Source organism: Condylura cristata, unplaced genomic scaffold, assembly GCF_000260355.1.
Source record: "Condylura cristata isolate star-nosed mole 26May11 unplaced genomic scaffold, ConCri1.0 scaffold00015, whole genome shotgun sequence".
Lineage (NCBI taxonomy): Eukaryota > Metazoa > Chordata > Mammalia > Eulipotyphla > Talpidae > Condylura > Condylura cristata.
Window position 1 is genome coordinate 34235845 of NW_004567116.1, and position 19093 is coordinate 34254937.

Genomic DNA, 19093 nt, shown 5'->3' on the forward strand with positions numbered 1-19093 from the left:
AGGGCACACTCAGTGCTTTGTCTACAGTGTTTACATAATAGCTACTAAATAAGTACTTAATGTTGAAAATGAGTATTTTTGATATAAGCATTTGTGGATGATCATGATAGAAGAATAACTCATGGCCATTCCCTAGTAATCTTCCTCTTCATTTCCTAATCTGTGATCCCTGAATAATCCTACTAGATGCATCTCATAGACACTGACCCTCTGAAGGCTTTGAGAAGAAATGTCATGACTGCTTGTGCAACAGAAAAATAACTTAGCTATATATATATGCATGTATGTATATAATAGCTGCATGTCAGAATGTTATTTAAAAAGTTCTAACCAGTAAGAGTGGAAAAGAAAGAAGGTTTTAAAGGGACTTCACAAAGGAGAAGATATCAGACTATCAGGAGTCCTTGGTTTCAAGCAGCCAACCATAGGCAGCAAAATCTGGAGTGGGGAGTAGCAAAATTTACTGGAAAATAGGGGATAGTTCACATCAGAGGTATAGTTGAAGATCAAGGTTTCAGAAAGAATGGGAGCTAGAACAGCTGGGGATTAGGTAACAGGAACAAATGATCAAGCTCTTAACTGCTGCCAGGATGAATTAACATGAAACGTTTCCAGATCAGGCTTCACTGTGTTCAAGATCCAGTTTAGGAAAAAGTGCAGTTGGGCCCACTTTGAGTCCTAGACTTACTGGACTAATCACTGCAGTCAAGGCAGCAGACTGTGATGCCTGGCCTTGGACCCCATGCCACCCTGGAAAGAGAAGGGATGGGAGGCTTGATCTCAGCCTTTACTGTAAGTGGAAAAAGAGGTGGTTGCCCAAAGGAAAATTGCTAATTAAATAAGAACATGAAGGAGATGAGAGGAATTGGAGCTGTATAGCCCAAAGTGGAAGGAAGGTGATCGACTAAGATGAAAGCACTAGAAGGGAAAAAAGCTGTCATGGGTTAGGAATCATGTATGCAGCCTTGCTTATAGCTGAGGTGTCATCAGAGCATCTATATAATACTGCACAATGGAAATTTGTGTAATAGAGTAAGAACAGAGGACACAAGTTTGGAAACCCGAAGGTCAGGGTCAGAGGAAAGGCGCACAGGGAAAGTGAGGCACATCCTTAAGCCCTATCATACCATGTCGTGGCAGCATGCAGGTTTTTGCTGATCTGAATTCCTTTCTGTGAATGGTGGTATAAGAAACGGTTTCATTCTCTCGGTGATTAAGGCTTAGGTTCAGAACTCGATGATTCCTCTGGGTTTATAGAATTCAAAAAAAAAGCCTGATGAGGTTATCTCTCAACTTTATTTTCTAACATCTTGGAGTCTGCCATGCCCAGCCTCTCCTAGCCTGCCATTCCTGCAGCTGTTCATGATGTTGGGCCAACTAGGAACTGTTTTGAAAGGTGAATTTAAGATTTCTTCATAGCAAAGCTTCCTAATGGAAATGCCCAGATCAGAGGGGTTATGAAACTGGCCATTGTGTAAAAAGTCAAAATTAGACAGACTTTGGACATCCGTTAAGTGTTAAGTGATGGTTTAATTTGCAATATGGGGTCAGTTTATTGAGGGCATGATGGTAAGATGGAGAAACAGAGTTGAGCCTTCAGGAAAACTGTTTTAAGAGGTCAAAAGAAAGTGAGCCAAGATCAGAAATAAAAGGGACGGGGTGAGCACATATGTATCAGCAGCCTCGGAAGGAGGGTGTTCAGCAAATTACCCACAGAACAGACAAGTTAAAAAGAATGAAATGTGAGCAAAAGACTTGGATTTGAGAGTAGAGTGGTCATTAATTTTCACAAATTTTGATAAAATGATGAATGGGAAGCCAAATTCTAAGGAGGTGGTAGGAAATGAGTAGAGAAGAATGGAGGCCAATTGAACTAAATTTATCAAGCACGGAGATGTACATGGCACTGTGCCTGTATTGTTATGACTGGGTCACTGACCTTCAGGGGTGTAACACCAAGTCAAGATAATAAAGAATCCCTGAGATGCTCATTGTGATATGTTCAGAAACATAAAGTGGGTCATGATGAACTGCCCGAGGCTTGTAAGGAAAACAGGAATACGCAAGACCAAGACACTGTTTTTTATTTCTTTGAGGAAGTTTTTCTTGATGTTTGCTTCTCCTAACCTAGACTTCCCTCTGAATTAAGTTGGGAAACATAATCAAGACTGTTCTCTTCAGGAAAGCTCAGAAAGCACTTAGTGCAGACTGAGGGCAAGAGCTCAGTGATAAGCATAGTCTCTTCTGGCTGGGCACCCCTGCCCCAGAAGCTTCCCACAAAGGTGACTGTTGTAAGAATTAGGTTTTATGTGGAACCGTGAGCAGTGTGACGTCAGGAAGAGTAGTCTGGTAAGAGGCCCAATAAATGTTAGTTTTTTAGCTGACTATGCAACAGACTTTTTCAGCTTGTGAATTTGATGACTTTTAGTGTGGAAGTAGAGTTCCTGGGGTTTATTTTCCTCCCACTGAGGTCTGAAGATGTTATAACTTCATTGCCATTGTCATATCTGGTGTTTTCTTTTTCCCACAGACATTAAAACTAAAGTTTACTAGGCTAGTATAAAAAAGAAAAAATGCTGAGAATTGGCTTACTGGAAAATAGATGGTATGTCCACACAGCTGGCAGAGAGCTTAACATTTTCTCCTCATGAGTGTTGTACTGACCTTGAATACTTTGGGGGCTTTAAAAGCACAAATAGCCTCTGTTAAATCTGCTGTCATGTGAAACTGGCCCCAAGAGCAGTGTTCTCAGTTTTCTGAGTAGGGCCTGTCTACCCTACACCAGACATCTGTATAGAGTGATGGTTTGCTCTGTAGTACAGGGTCAATTTCTTGAGGCCATGATTGTGAGGTGGAGAAATAGGGTTGAGCCTTTCAAAGAAAACGGCCACACTCATATCCTTAAGCCACTCTTAGGTTTGCAGGTATTTGCCCAGACAGCCAAGTTGGGGCTGAAGCTCAGGTTTTCTCAACCATGGCGGGACCTTACGCACTGTGCTTTGGGATTTGCACAGGATGCTGTCCTAAGGCCATAGTGCTAGCAAGCCCGCTGAATTTGGGGGTGGATCCTACTCATAAAATTGAGAACTCTGCCCTGGGACCAGTTTTATACAATCACAGGATTTCAGAGGCTATTTATGTTCTTAAAACCGCAGTCTATTTCCCTCAGTGTATTCATATTTTCTTCAACCTTTTTAAGCATACAAGGCATATTTATAGCAACTTCTGAATGGTTTGATTATTGATCTTCCTCTGTTTCATTTTGCAGTCTGTTTCTATTGATTACTTTTTCTTGTGAGCCCTCTTTGCATGATAAATTTTGATTTGATAATAGATATTGTAAATATAGAAATTTCCTTCTGTGGGCCTTGGTTTCTCCAATTTCTCTGGCCTAGATGATTGTTACACTGATCCAATTGATATTTTCGGTTATTTCTTTATAACTGACATGACATGTTCTGAACATGTAGGCTAAGTTTGAAGAGGCTAAGGTTGGCCTCATAGAATATTTTTCACTACTTGGGGTTAATGGTGCAGCATGCTTTTTCTTTTGATGGCCTTGTTTTAGAGAAAAGTCCCTTGTAATAAAACTACATACTCAAATAAAACCTTGCATGTAAAAGATTAGGCTATTCAGAATCAAGCTACTATAAAGCTGGATAAAAGCCCAAATGTTTCCAAACTGGTGAATTGAGAAGCAAATGATGATATAGCCATAGTAATGTAACAGTGAAAATGCTTGGAGATTTGAGAATGTGAGCAGAGGCAGATTAAAAGCACACCTGTAACATCTGGGGACTGATCCCAGTTTTGATGTTAACTCATCGTGGGACTGCAAGCCACCACTTGATCTATTCTGGGCCTTCATTTTTGCATTTATAGAATCAAAGCATTGAACTTACACAGCTAGTTACCAACTATGTAATTCCAGGATGAGTTCCCAGAATAATTATCTGCTGCTGTTGGACTTCAAGGAGACAGGTTGTAGTGACGTTTATGTTCTCTGCCTTTGAATATTTACACTGACTGGCTGCACTGTCTGTTATCTCTAAGCAGAGCACACACCGTGACTTCAGACCAAGAAAAGCGGTTACTGCATCAGCTCCGAGAAATTACCAGGGTTATGAAAGAAGGAAAATTCATTGACAGACCCTCTCCAGAGAAAGAAGCTGAGGAGGCCCCTTACATGGAAGACTGGGAAGGTAAGTAGTATCTTTTCATTCCTTTGTCAGCCCCCAAAAGAGATCTCACACATATTTTAAAGAACAGCTTTATTGCTGATATAGATGACACCATGCACCCGTTTTGAGTGTACAGTTCTAAGACTTGACAAAAGTGGAGTTGTGTAATTATTCCAGTCATGATATGGAACACTTCCATCACTTCAAAAAGTTCCCTCCCCCTCTGCACCTACTCTCGAGCCCCAGGCAAGGAGCTGCTTTGTGGCTCTATCTTTGGCATTTCCGATATGAATGGGTCACATGGGCACATGCTCTTGTTTTTGGCTTCTCTGATTTAGTATAATGCTTTTGAGAGTATTGTGTTGAGTATATCACTTTCTTTAATTATTGCATAATATTTGGGTTTGTTTCCAGTTTTATGGTAGCTTAATTCAGAATAGCCTAATCTTTTATGTGCAAGGTTTTATTTGGATGTGTATTTATAATTCTTTGGAGTGTATACCTGGGCATGGTTTTATAGTAAGTAAATAATTCAAATTTATTAGAAATCGTCGATTGGCTTGACAGAGTAGCTCTGCCATTTTGCCATCAGTAGTGGTAGAGACTTGCAGTTACTCTGTATCCTTCTTAACACTGGGTGTTGTCAGTCTTTTAAATATTAGCTGTCTCAGTGTATAGTTGTATCTCAGTCATGAGTTTGATTTGTAGTCCCCCAATGTCTGATGACATTGAATAGTTTCTCATGCGTCTGCCATCTGTATATCTCTGGCAGTGTCTCTTCACATTGTTTGCCATGTTTCAAATTGGGTTGTGTTTTCATTGAGATATGAGCACTTTATACATGCTGGATAATATCTTTATTGATGGTGCACGTTGCAAAGTTTTCATAGCCTATAGCTTGCCTTTTGACTTTCATCTTTCAAAGAACAGAAGTTTTTGTTTTGATGAAGTCCAGTTTATCATTATCCCTTTGTGATTCACATATCTTTGCCTAACCTCAATGTTTTCTATGAGAAGTTTTATGGGTTTTGCTCTTGCATTTTGGCCTGTGATCCATTTTAAATTAATTACTTTTTCCCCATAGTGTCCTTGGTTCCAGGTGATTTGTTACATTTAATTACCAACATACTGTTGACTGAAAAATCAGTTGACCATGTATGTGTGAGTCTATTTTAAACTATTCTGTTTCATTGGGCTATGTTATTTTCCCACTATCACAGTGTATTTAATTTGTTGTCTTTACATTAAGTCTTGAAATCAGGCAGTACAAGTTCTTTGACTTTGTTTACTTTTCCAAAAATTTTTTGGTGACCCTAGGCTCTTAACAATTTCATTTAAATCTAGAATCATTTTGTCCAATTCTTCCCAAAAATTCAATGGGAATTTGGATTGGCATTATAGTGATCTTTAAATCAATTTGAAAAGAACTGATGTGACAATATTGAATCTTGTAGTCCTTGAACGTTTTATCTCTCCATTGATTTTTAAAATCTTCCTCAACAGTGTTCTGTAGGTTTTAGCACACAGATCTAAAACATTTATTTGTACATACAGAACTGGGGTACAGGCCAGAGGCTCAGGGGCGGTGAGAGGCTTCACCAGAGACAGAGTAGGGAGCAGAACAGGCAGATCGAGGAAGTACACTGCTGAGGGGAGCAGCGGGTGGGTCAGGAGAGGTCTGCCACGCCATGTGGCCACCTCCGGGGCAGGCAGGAATCGAACTCATGTAGAAGTGGCTTTAGCTTCTCAGTGTAGTGCTTTAACCCGCTGCGCCACCAGGGAGGGCCAGAATTAGTTTTTTTCATTAGGATTTTCTACATAAGCAATGAAATTATCTGAAAGAATGTTTTGCATTCCTTTCCAACATATTTTACCAATTGCACTGACTAGGTCCTCTAAAACGATATACTGGATAGGTATAGTAAGAACAAAAGTGTTCATTTTTCTGATATTTAGTGGGGAATGCATTCATATTTTCTTCACTAGAATGATGTGAGCTGTTGGTTTCTCAAGGCCATCCTTTTACAGGTTGAAGAAATGCCTACTAATCTTATTTTGCTGAGTTTTAAATTGTGAATGCTTTTTAATCAACTGAGAGGATTATAGTTTTGTTTGTCTGGCAATATGATTTACATTGGTTTTGAATGTTTCAACAGCTTTGTTAACTGGAATAAATCCTACTTTTTCATGATATATATGGCTAGATTAAATTTTCTAAGGGTTTTTTGTGCTTATAGGAATAGAAAACCACAGATCAATATTCTTCATAATGTCCCTGATCTTGATTTCAGCATAATGCTGGTCTCATAAAATGCATTGGGATATGGTCTACTTTCTGGAAGTGTTTTTATAGAATTGCTGTTATTCTTTAAATGGTTAGATGCAATTCTCCAGTGATACCATCTGGGCCTTGTTTTCTTCATTGGGAGACACACATAACTGTAAGTGAATTTTAACCTGAATAGTACTGTTAAACTGTTTGAGAGAGCTTTGACAGTTTTTCTTTCAAGGAAATAATGTTTTGTCCTAGTCAGAGGTTTATTAACTTTGTTATCAAAGAACTACATTTCAGTTTCATTTGATGTTTTTCTAGTTTTTTAAGGTAGGAACTTTGATTTTCAAACTACTTTTTGGTCATTATTAATGATGTCTGTATTACCACCATGCCATGTATGGACTGTCCTTGTTTTCTGGCTGTGTTTTCAAATTTACTATTTTCTTCTGCAGTATATAAATCTACTTTTCATCTTTCAATGTACTTTTAATTCAAATATTGTATTATCTCTAAAAGTTCCTTCTGGGTCATTTAGCAATAATTTCATTTCCCTTAGTATATTCACATTTTCTTCTACCTTTTTAAACATAAGGCATATTTATAACAACTTCTGAACAGTCTTGACTACTTATCTTACAGGTTTCAGTTTTGTGTCTAGTGAATTTGGTTTTTGTATTCTAAATAGTGAAACTTCTTCTTGGTATATTGGACCCTCTTAAAACATTTTAGGATTTTTTAGGGTGAATCCAGAACAGCCTCTACTCTGGCTATTTTTTAAAAACCGTACTAGTAAGGCATATAGGACTTATATGGTGAAAACCATAGAAAATGTTACTTTTTCTCAAAAGTGACAAGACTTAACATAATCCCTGTTGAAATCTCAGCAAGACACTTTGTAGATACAGACAAGCTTATTCTAAAATGAAACAGAAGAAATAAGATAGGGAAGAGCAACCTGCCATCTGATTCCAGCATTATACAATACAGTAATTATTGTTTAGTATAAGAATATAGATTGTCAGAATCAGAACAGAGAAACCAGAAATAGACCCATAGAAATATACACAACCTAAGTTTCATACATTATAAAAGGTTAAAGGTAGATAGTAGACCTAAATGCAAAATGTAAAATTATAAACCTTTTAGGAAAATCTTTGGGTCCAGAGTTAGATAGTTCTTAAACTTGACATCAGAAGCAGTTTTTTAATGAAAAATTCATATAAAAAAAAAAAAGAGGCAAAAGGCCCTCCTTGGTGGCACAATGGGTAAGGACGCAAGCCAGCAGCTTCAGTGCAAGTTAGAGCCCTGGCCCCAGAGGTGACCCACCCTCTGCTCCCCTCAGCAGTGTACTTCATCACTCTACCTGTTCTGTATGCATAAAGTAAATAAATCTTAAAAACACACAGGCAAAAGATAGACATTTCACCACAGAGGACACACAACTGCAAATGAGCACATGAAGAGATGTTCATGGTTAGTCACTAAGGAAATGAAAATTACAATGATATGATCACATACCTATCAGAACTGAGAAACCATACCACCACCAAGTGCCGCTGTGGGTGTAAAGTAATACAGATGCTCATGCACTTAAAAAAAAGAAACAAAACATGCAGCTGCTGTACAAACTGCTATACTCCTGAGATCAGAAAAAGTAAGACCTCCTTCACATAAAACCTGTACATGAATATTTATAGACTATTTGTAGAACCCTCAAACAGCCTAACATCCTTCAGCTGGTACCTGTTAAACTGTGATGACTGACTCATCAACAGAGGGCTGACCACGGACACATGCAACAAACTGGATGGATTTCCAGGTAACGCTGAGTGATGAAGAAGGGAATTCGGAAGTTATGATATACTGTGTGGTTCTATTAAAATGTGACATAAACAGAAAAAGAGAACAGAGATAGTACTTGCTAGAACAGGGGTTAAGGAGTGGGTGGGATAAAAAGGAGTAGCTCTCACCAGAAAAGGGATTGCTGTGGTGGGAAAAATGTTCTGGATCATTTCTTGAAACTGCATGTGAGTCCAGTTATTTTAAATAAGATCACCTACTTCTTGCATTGCTTTTAAGAAATTAATGTGGCTTGAAGACACTTCTTTCCACTTCTGTGTATCACAGAACCACAGTTTAACATTTATAACATTTATAGTATATATGAGAACAAATAGTGTGTCTATAAAATCTACAACTACTTAAAAAACATTTACTAATCAATAAAAGTTGGGATTCCTTGTTTCCTACAAATTACAAATCATAAACCTTGTTCCCAAATAAGGCAAAATCATTGTTTATTTTCTACTTGCCTTAGATTTTGTTGACAAATTTGTGGAATGTTAACTGCAAGTAATACTAACTTTTGAAGATAGACTTTTTTTTAAGTATTAGCAATGATAGTAACGTTATAACCTTTTCAATGATTTTACATCGATAATTCTTAATAATTGTTACCACTTGTATCTTTGTAATAATATTTAAATACATACCATGCCCACCCCCTAATCCCCTAATATAGAGCAGTGAGTAGTCTTTCTTTGGCTAATTTTTTTTTTTTTTTTTACAATTTCTTGATTAGTTCTATGTAACCTACTTTACCTTCTCATTGTAGAATTTCAGTAATTTGGTGACTGGATATCCTGAAGTTAATTTTTTTGGTCATTTATATCGTTATCCTAGGATAATGCCTTAACTTGGACTTGTGGATATGACTGAAAACCAAGTATTTTAACCTTTTTTCTTCTCCTGTTAAGCTATCAGGAAATCCTAATTATGAAATAAAATTAAACTTCCTTCATTTTCCTCCCTTCATATTGAAGTATGGTTTGGCTTTATGCAATGGCTTCTTAAGTAGTATTAAAACCAGGGATTAATGTCAACTCCTTTTCAGGGGCTATTTATATCATTTGCATAGAAACACTTCCTTATTTTGTTAATTTCTTTACATGACCAGTGAATTTTTGTTGCTTGCTCCTATTTTTTTTTTTAAAGATTTTATTTATTCATACAGAACTGGGGTACAGGTCAGAGATATGGAGGGTGAGAGTATTCACCAGAGACAGAGCAGGGAGCAGAGCAGGCAGATCTACAAAGTACACTGCTGAGGGGAGCAGCGGGCGGGTCAGGAGAGGTCTGACGCGCCATGTGGTCACCTCCGGGGCAGGCGGGGATTGAACTCATGCGGAAGTGGCTTTAGCTGCTCAGTGCTGGGCTTTAACCCGCTGTGCCACCAGAGAGGGCCCGCTTGCTCCTATTTTTAATGGAGTCTTCAAGTAACCATAAATGTTGGCTGATACTGGCTACCTCAGCAAATATTACTATTTGATTTCCTCAGCAAGCCACCCCATCTTAAAGCAGAATAGCCCTGAGAATCCAAAGGTAAGGTTTGTTTTTGGTGTGGGGAGAAGGCAAGAACATGTCAGAAAAAGAAGTCCTTCAAAGCTGCCAGTGGCTGAGGCCCACTAGTGAGTCAACATCACAACACCTGCCCTTGACCCGGGAAGCTGCCTGATCTCCCTTTTGCTCAGCATTCCATCTGCAGCTAGTGAGCTTTGCAATTCCCAGACGCAAGATTCCTGTCAGTGCTGGTAAGGAAGAAGGATGATGGACAGTTTACATCACTGGTCGGACTAAAAATGTACTATTCTTGCATAAAGTAATTTGGCAGAGTATAAAAATGGTCTAGTTTTCATGTTTCTAGAAGTGTGAAAGATAGGGAAGTGTGTATATGGATTTATATTCAGAGATCTCATTTATGAGGGGATATTTTGCAGTCAGGCTTAAAAATGCCTAATACATGGAGAAATGCCCATGAAAAAAATCAGGGTACATGCAGTATTTTATGTAGAATATGATCATTAGAAAAAATAAACATGTTTATACATGATAAAAGGGTCAGGGTAATATAATGCAACAAATTATCAGTGTTTTCTTTTTAAAACGTATACTGAAATTTTCTTATGCAAATTCTTACAGTGAATCTGCATGACTTTTACAACAGGGGAAAAAAAGGAGGGTAAATGGTAAAAATGTCTCTCCATGCTCTACACTTCACTAAAAAATATCCCTACTCTTGAGAATTTGTAAGCAAAAAGCAATTTACCTTAGGGCCGAGTTTGCCAGTTATCACAGCGTGCACATGGGCATTGAGCTTTCACGCAGCACCATGGGCAGCGGCTCTCGCCAGGCCTGGTGTTGGCGCTCCAGCGTGGCCCGTCTGCTGCTCAGGCTTGGCTGACACAGACTTACTTCATTTCTTTTAATTTGGCAACATTTTCTCTCTTCATTATCATAGCTGGGATTCAGTACAGTATTACTCATTTTGTTTACCAGCCTTGTTTTCTTTTGTTCCATTTTGTGAAGACGAAGAAGTCCACAATGGGAATTCTGTCTTCTGAAAATGCAGTGCTCGTCCTCTGGGATCTTGGGCATGTCTTGCTAAAGCATTCTCTGTTTCTGACACTTGCAAGCCATTTCAGTTGTTTTGATAACCAAGTTTGGTGCTCCATGTTCCTTGCTTCCTCCCCTCTCACCCCGCTAGGAAGGTTTGGAAATGGTTCCAAATAGAAATGATAAACATTAGCCTTGAGCTATGCTCTCTCCATCTGGTGTTCAGTACCTTTTTTTTTTTTTTTTAAACTGAGGCCCTTGTAGAATCTTTGTCACTACTGAGGAAGCATGAGATGTGAGACTGACACTCTGCCCCCAGCACCCTGTACATAAGGAGGGATTTTCAAGTGTCAACCAGATCTTTAAGAACTTTCTCAAGTGAAACTTCAGTGTTGTCTTAGAGGGTTCTTAAATGGGTTTGTTAGACTAGGCCAGCTGCTACCCAAGAATATTCTTTAAGGCTGGTATTTTGTTTTGACACAGTCTTTATTAGGCTTTCTACTACTTTCTCTCTAGGTTACCCTGAAGAGACTTACCCAGTTTACGACATTTCAGATTGCATCAAACGTAAGCACAAAAGCATCCTGGTGGATTACCCTGACCCAAGAGAACCTTCTGCTGAAGAAATAGCTGAAAGAATGGGAGTGCTCACAGAAGACTCAGACCATGTGGGTTGGGAAATGCCCACTGACCCCATTGCCCAGGAAGATAATTCTGCTCACTCTTCTGACTCAAAGCCAAAAGCATGTTCCTGCCATTTTCATGAAGAAGAGGATCCTGCTGTCTTGGCAGAAAACACAGAATTCAGTATAGACAGTCACAGTGAGCAGGAAGAAACCACCAAGGAAGTATGGCCCCAAGACTTCAGAGACGAAGGAATGAGCGTCAACACCAAGATGGCAGCATATAGAGGTGGCATGTTGAGGAGGCGGAACCCACAGGGTTTAGAATGAAAACAGCCAGTTTGGTGAAATCTGCTACTATTGTCCTGGGGTGACCTTTTCCTGCTCTGATTTCATTCTCTGCCCTGTTTCCCATACTTCCTATGTTCACATACCATAGCCAGTAGCCACAACCATAGATGTCATGTATCTTACACACCTGTCACCTTGTAAAACAGACCATTGTGAACAAGACAGCTTCAGTCTCTCCCTCCATCAGAGTTGAGCCATCAGGGCATTATGTTTATTCTATTGTGATTATAGGTGGGACTGCAGGACAGAGGTCTGGCTCTGTTGTAGGAGTAACAGATGTCTTACCTGGGAGCAAATGTCACCTTTCGCATGATGAGGCTCATAGTTGCAGGAATGAAGATTTCAATTCCAAGTCTCCTTATTGTCTGGGCCTTGAGCAGGTTGGTTGTCCCTGGGCTTGGGAAAACATTTTTATGAGGACAATGGGGCCAGAGCAGGGTAAGGCTATTGTTTGAGCTGAAGCCCCTTCCTACACAGTGAGGGCCTTGTTTTTGTCTTAAAGGAAAGCAATGATGACCTCAGATACCTTTCACCAGAGTAGCATTTCCCACTGACCTGAGAATGAATACAGAGCTCTATTGGGCTCAGATACTACCTGGATCTCTAGTTTCTTTCACCTATGCTCTGCTTAAGTGAACTGCTAAATCCAGAAGCACCTCTGACCTTCAGCAGCCAGCAGAATTTTAGATAAACTAGTTTTTGCCTTGCAGACATTAGCAGCTGTGGGAAAGCCTGCCCTAGTGGTGTCCTGCCATGAGATGTCAGAAGGTCAAGGGGCCAGTGACAAGGAAGCATGTCCTGATGGACTGTACTTACCTGTGTGTCATGCCAGGAAAGTTTGTTCTTAAACCATATGAAGTGAAACAAGAAAGGTTGAGCATGTAATCTGCCAGCCCAGCAGGGAAGTTGCAGAGTTCCAATTTGCTGTGCCAGAGGAGGAGACCATTTGTTTCACTATTTGGATATCTGGTTCATTTGATAGTACTGGAGAAAAAGTAACAAGTAGATTAGAACTGAAGGGGTTCTGACCAAACCAAAGGCCTAATGTCTAAACTGCTAGGTCTATCTTAACATGGCACTTGTGAACCTAAGAAGGATGAATGGATTCAGGTTTACCTGTATGACCTGAGTTTAAAGTAAGTATACACCTAAGGACAGCCCCAGTCATAAAATATAGAAAGCCTGCAAATTATGTAAAGGCCGAATGGCTTTTAGAGTTCATTATGCCTGGCACAATTGGTACAAATGAGATGCCTGGGAAATAGTTTTAATCACATGATAAGCTTACCAACTGCTGTCAGGTGTGGCCTCATCTAGACAAGATTAGGCATTCTTGTTAAGTCACTGAAAGTGAGTCTATAGAAAATAGTTTGCATCTATCTCCATGTAGAACATTTGATTCACTTATAAAGAGTGTAATTTAAAATGCACTAAAAACAACAAGGTAGGTGCTCTTCACTGTGATGATAAATTGTCCCTCTCCTTTTTTGATGGGTGCATTTATTTGAACCAGGGAGTCTGGATTCTCCTCATCTTTTTGGCTTAGGATAGAATTCTCCAGTTAGAGGTACATGTTAGATCCTTTTAGCCTGTTCATTTATTATACACCACTCAGAGAGACACTGGAAAAAGCTCAATTCCCACCTTTAAAAATATGCGGTTTAATATGGGGGTCTCATCCAATTTACTTTTAAATGAACTATAAGTGGGTTCAAGATTGTGAGTTTTTCAGAAGAGAGGTGTTGCTTGATCCCACCCAGCCTATTCTATGTGTAGAAGCTTGAGATAGCTCCTTAACTTTAAGCCTTGATTTTTCTTACATCCCAGGTAGGTGAGTAAGCCTAGCTCTTGTGGGCTGGTTATGAGACTAAATGAAATAATCAGGACTTGTAAAGTAGCACTGGTCCTATCATAAGCGTTAACTACTTAAGTGGTAGTTAATTTACTTCTGTATTTCCTAGAGACTTTACCAAGGAGGTTCACAAGGATGAGAAAGGACATTCTTGATAGAAAGTCATGCTGTAGAATTTTGATAAGGCTGGTATGTAAGGTATCACAGAGCCAACTATTCTGAATGTTAATGCAATCATTTTGAATGGGCTGACCAAAAAGTGGGTCTGGCTTTTGATTTTTGCCTGCTGCCTCTTTCCTCATGGCCTTCATTTCTCTGCATTGGTGCAGCATTTGATCTGCCACAGAGTACAGATTCAGACCTGTGGGAGCAGGCACTTGGCCTAGGAAACAAGCCCACCCTATGGGACCACAGTTGGTGACATAGGTGGGTGATTAGCCTAATGATCTCCTCCTGGCGCTAACAGGAAAGTGCTTCAGTTGCTCAGGGCTAGTGATGTTTATGATCTGGAAGCCAAGTTCAGGGGGGGTAAACTGAGGGGTAGAGGCCTGTGAGAACCACACTCTGTGCCTTCCATGGCTTGGGTGAGCAAACAACTATGGTCCTAACCGGGACACAGGGAAAAAGACAGCTCTAGCAATAATTATGCAAGGACAGTGGTTGTAAACCAGGACTATCGTGGATCTGTGTCCATCTAAAAGATTTGTTAGAGAGTTGGTTCAAGGCAACAGGATAGGAAAATCCTGACCTTATTTCCTTCCATGGACACAACAAATCAGAACTAAAAAAGATAGTTTCTCAGGCAGAAAAATGCTAACAACTTCACCACTCAACCAGCCTCACAAGACTAGTAGCAAATAAACATGGGAAGCAAAAAAATCTCCTGCTAAAAGTATAAAAAGCATAACAAAAACCTCAACCAGTCAGCGTATACTTAGATTTTTTTAAATGATATCAGAAACAAAATGGGCTTGAAAGAGTAAAAATACTGTTAGAATGAATTCAACTAAGTTGCTGTCAACTTATAAACAATAAAATTTTATATACAAAGGCTGTCATGTGAACTTCCTGCTAACAACAAAGCAACAATCTGTAGTAGAAACAATGTAAATGCAATCTACACATAACAAGTGTCATCAAACTTCACAGGGAAGTGAACAAGAGAAGAACAGAGGAAAAGAGGGATTATATAATAGCCAGAAAACAAAATGGAAATAAACATGTACCTACTGACAATTACTTTAAAATATAAATTGGACTAAATTCTCAGTAGCTTAATGGATAAAACACGAGCCCCATCTACATGCGGCCTATTGACAACCGGAGATCCACGTCCAGTGTAAGGATGCGCAGACTAGAAGTGAGGAGAGAGAAAGACAGCCGGTACACAGTGGGGAGGGGTGGCAAAGGGGGAAGGTGGGGAAGCCAGTTGCTTAGTGGGCATGGTACAGTTACTGAGGTGAGAAGCTGTACCCCTAAAACCTAATCAATATTGTATACAATGTTGCCTCAAAAAAAAGAAACTAATTTCACTCATGTTCATAGTCAGCCTAATATGACAGAAGATACACATTAATAATGACAAAAGGGTCATTCTGCCAAGAAGGACACTAAAACAAAGCAAAACTTATTAGACCTAAAGGGAGAAATTGACAGCAACACAAGTCATAAAGTGGGGGACTTTTAGATATCCCATATATCAATGGATGGATTATCTAGAGACATCTTAAATAACACATTAGACTGGATGAACTTAATGTACAGGATACATAATCTCAAGTACACATGGATAGATTGTATATCATAATATAAAACAAGTCTCAAATTTAAGAGTGAAACCATATCAAACATTTCTACCACAATGGTATGGAAACAAATCAGTTACAAGAAGAAAGCTGGAAAAAAAATAAGGCCAATGTGGAGATTAAATAATACGGTTGAAATTAAACAATTTGCTTAAACAATATTAAAGAAGAACACCAGATACATTCTAACCTCACACCTACAGCAAGAAGAAAAAGAAAACCTAAAGTCAGTGGTAGGAAATAAAAATCAGAGCAGAAATAAGTGACCAAAAAGTCCAAGGAAAAGGCCAATTAATCTTTGAAAACATAATAATTGACAAGCCTTTAGCTAGAATAAGAAAAAAAGCTTCAGATAACATCAAACAGGAATCACAGTGGACACTGCAAAAATACAGAGAATTAGGAAAGACTGCTATGAATATCTATAGGTGAACAAATTAGACAGCCCCCCTCCAAAATAGATACATTTTTAGAAGCAAACCACCTTTTAAGAAAGTCATGAAGAAGTAGAAATCAGGTCAGATCAACCAATCACCAGTATGGAGACTGAAACAGTACAACCACAAACTGCAAAGAAATCAATAATCAGCCAGGGTTGGAAAATTACAGGCTTGTATCCCTAATATACACAGATGAAAAATTCAATGTATTTGCAAAGAAATTTCAGCAATACAGTGAAAAAATTATACACCATAATGAAGTGAAATTTGTTCCAGGGATGCATGGGATGGTTCAGAATCTTAAAAATCAACATGATATGACATTAACAAAATAAAGGATGAAAATCCTGATCATCTGAATAGATGCAGAAACAGCATTTGGTAAGATTCAACATCCATTAATGATAAAAATTCTCAATATAGTGGGCAGAGAAGGAAAGTACCTCCAAGAAGTTCTAAGTATGGCCTTACTAATAAAGGCCTTATAGGAGATGTACAATTAAAATACTCAGTGAAAACTTCCTCAAAGATATAGAATGAGACCACTTTTATTCAACATAGTTTTAGAAGATCTAGCAAAAGCAAATGACATAGTTTTACACATAGGAAACTCTAAAGATACCACCAAAAACTGTTAGAAATAATAAATACAGTAAAATGGCAGGATACAACATTAATATACAAAAAAACCTATTGTGTTTCTATATACCAACAATTGAGTATCAGAAAATTAAATATCAGAAAGGGAATTCAGGGCCTCCCTAGTGGTTAAGACTCAGCACTATGAAGCTGCTGGCAGCCACTGCAGCATGAGTTCCATCCCCGGCCACGGAGGTAACCCACATGATGTGGCAGACCTCTCCTGTCTTGCCTGATGCTGCCCTCAGCAGTACATTTCAGTAGATCTGTCTGTCTACTCCCCACTTTGTCTCTGGGGAATCCTTTCATCCCCACAACCCCTGCACCTCTGGTCTATAACCCAGAAAAGGAACATACTTCCAAGAAAATATAGATATGGCCACAATAAGTGACACATATATCATGTATAATTAACATGCATAAACAGCTCTTTAAAAAAATCCATTTCATTTGCATTGAAAATAATAAAATACCTAGGATTAAACTCGACTAATGAGGTAAAAGACTATATACACTGAAAACTACAAGACACTGTTGAAAAACATTAAAGTGGGCTCTCCCTGGTGGCACAATGGTTAAAGCACAGCATTATGAAACTCTCCGAGCCACTGCAGCATGAGTTCCATCCCCAGCCAGGGAGCTGACCCACATGGCGCGACAGACCTCTTCTGACCCACCAAATGCTCCCCTCAGCAGTGTACTTTGTCAGTCAGCCGGTTCTGCTCCCCACTCTGTCTCTGGTGAAGCCTCTCACCCACCACACCTCTGCCCTATACCCCAGTTCTGTAAGCATAAATAAATCAATCTTTAAAAAGAAAAATGGAAAACATTAAAGTTTCACCAAAAAGTAGAAGGATACTCTTGTTCGTGGATTAGAAGAATTAATGTCCATATTATCCTAAGCAATCTACAAATTCAGTGTAATGCCTATGAAAATCTCAATAGTAGTTTCCCTAGAAATAGGGGGGGGGAAAGCCTTACATTTTGTATGGTGCCTCAAAAGACCCGACCAGCCAGGGCAAGCTTGAGGAACAAGAAACCTGCGGGTATCATGCTCCCTGATTTCAAAAGGTATTACAAAGCTGTAGTAATCAAAACATGGGACTGGCGTTAAAAAGTGTCAGTGGAAAAGACTGGAGAGTTCAGAAGTAAAATCACAAACAAATGGTTAATTAACTTAAGACAGAGATGACAAGACTATACAATGGGGAAAAAGGACAGTCTCTTCAGTAAGTGGTGTTGGGAAAACTGAACAGCCACATGCTAAAAACTGAAAATGGTTCGTGTGAGTCTTGAAACGCTAACTAGAAAACACATACTGTGTTTCTGGACATCAGTCTCAGATATGGCTCTGAATCCCAACAAGGAACAAAAGCAAGCATGAACAGCAGGACTGCATCAAACTGAAGAGCTGCTGCATAGCAATGAAAACCACACCCAAAAGCAACCTACTGGATGGGAGAAGATACCTGTAAGTGATAATCTGATCAACAGTTTCCAAAATTCATTAAAACAAGTATTACAACTCAAAAAACAGTGAATCAAAAACAACTCAAATACGGATAGGGAAAGTGAACACATTTCCCCAAAGACATACAGCTATCCAACAGACACATGAAAAGATCAGCATCAAGAATACACATTTCACTCAGGAAATGAAGTCGAAACCACAATAAGACATCACCACAAAGCTTTCAGAATGGCTGTCATCAAAAAGACAAGTGTTGGTAAAGATATAAAGAAAATCCTAGTGCACCATTGGTGGGAACACAGATTGATTGGTAAAGCCACTCTGGAAAAAACAATGCGGAGGTTCTTAAAAAATAAAATAAAGCACCATATCTCGAATTCCATTTCTGGGTATTTATCAGAAGATGAGAACAGTAATTTAAAAGGATAAATGCATCCTCATTTTCACTAAGCGTGTGATAACCAAGATACAGAAACAATTGTAAGTGTCCTCAGTAGATGAATAGATAAAAATGGTAACGCATATATCCACACAAAGGAATACTACTCCATCACGAGGAATGAAATCTTGCCATTTTCAACAACATGGATTGACCTTGAGGGCACTATGTTAAATAACATAACAAAGATACTACATAATTTCACTTTTGTGTGACTCTAAAGAAAATCAAACTCATAGACACAGAAAAACAGATTGGAGGTAAGTTACCAGAATGAAGAAGATTGGGAGTCAAGTGTGTATGAAGGGGAAGAATAGCTTCCAGTTACAATACATCACAGATATGTATGGGGAATATAATTAAAAACATGGCATTGGAAACTTGAAAGTCACCAAAATGGTTAAGAGACTTACTGTGATGGTCATTTTGCAGTGCTTGCACATGCTGAAGTATCTGTACACCTGAAACTGAAATGCTGTATGTCACTTATACTACAATAAAGGTATCTCAACTGCAGAAAAAGTATTAAAAACAATTGCCTTGAACCTGCCTACTACCCAACACTCTTTCCTTTTTAGTCTCACTGCACGTTTAGAGCCGCAGGCCTGGGGCCATGCGGAAAGCC

General features: G+C 39.0%; 1 protein-coding gene across 2 annotated transcripts in view; it reads left to right on the top strand.

Moving 5' to 3' along the window:
- RIC3 (RIC3 acetylcholine receptor chaperone) overlaps positions 1-16110 on the top strand; it is a 41011-nt gene extending 24901 nt beyond the window's left edge. Inside the window, exons 5-6 of one of the 2 annotated variants that reach the window (XM_004683077.2) lie at positions 4054-4202; positions 11365-16110. In XM_004683077.2, the coding sequence (XP_004683134.1) occupies positions 4054-4202; positions 11365-11801 (586 nt within the window). In that variant the 3' untranslated portion in view covers positions 11802-16110. The remainder of the gene's footprint in view (positions 1-4053; positions 4203-11364) is intronic. The other variant, XM_004683076.2, reaches the window with a different exon arrangement.
- Positions 16111-19093: the final 2983 nt, after the last annotated feature.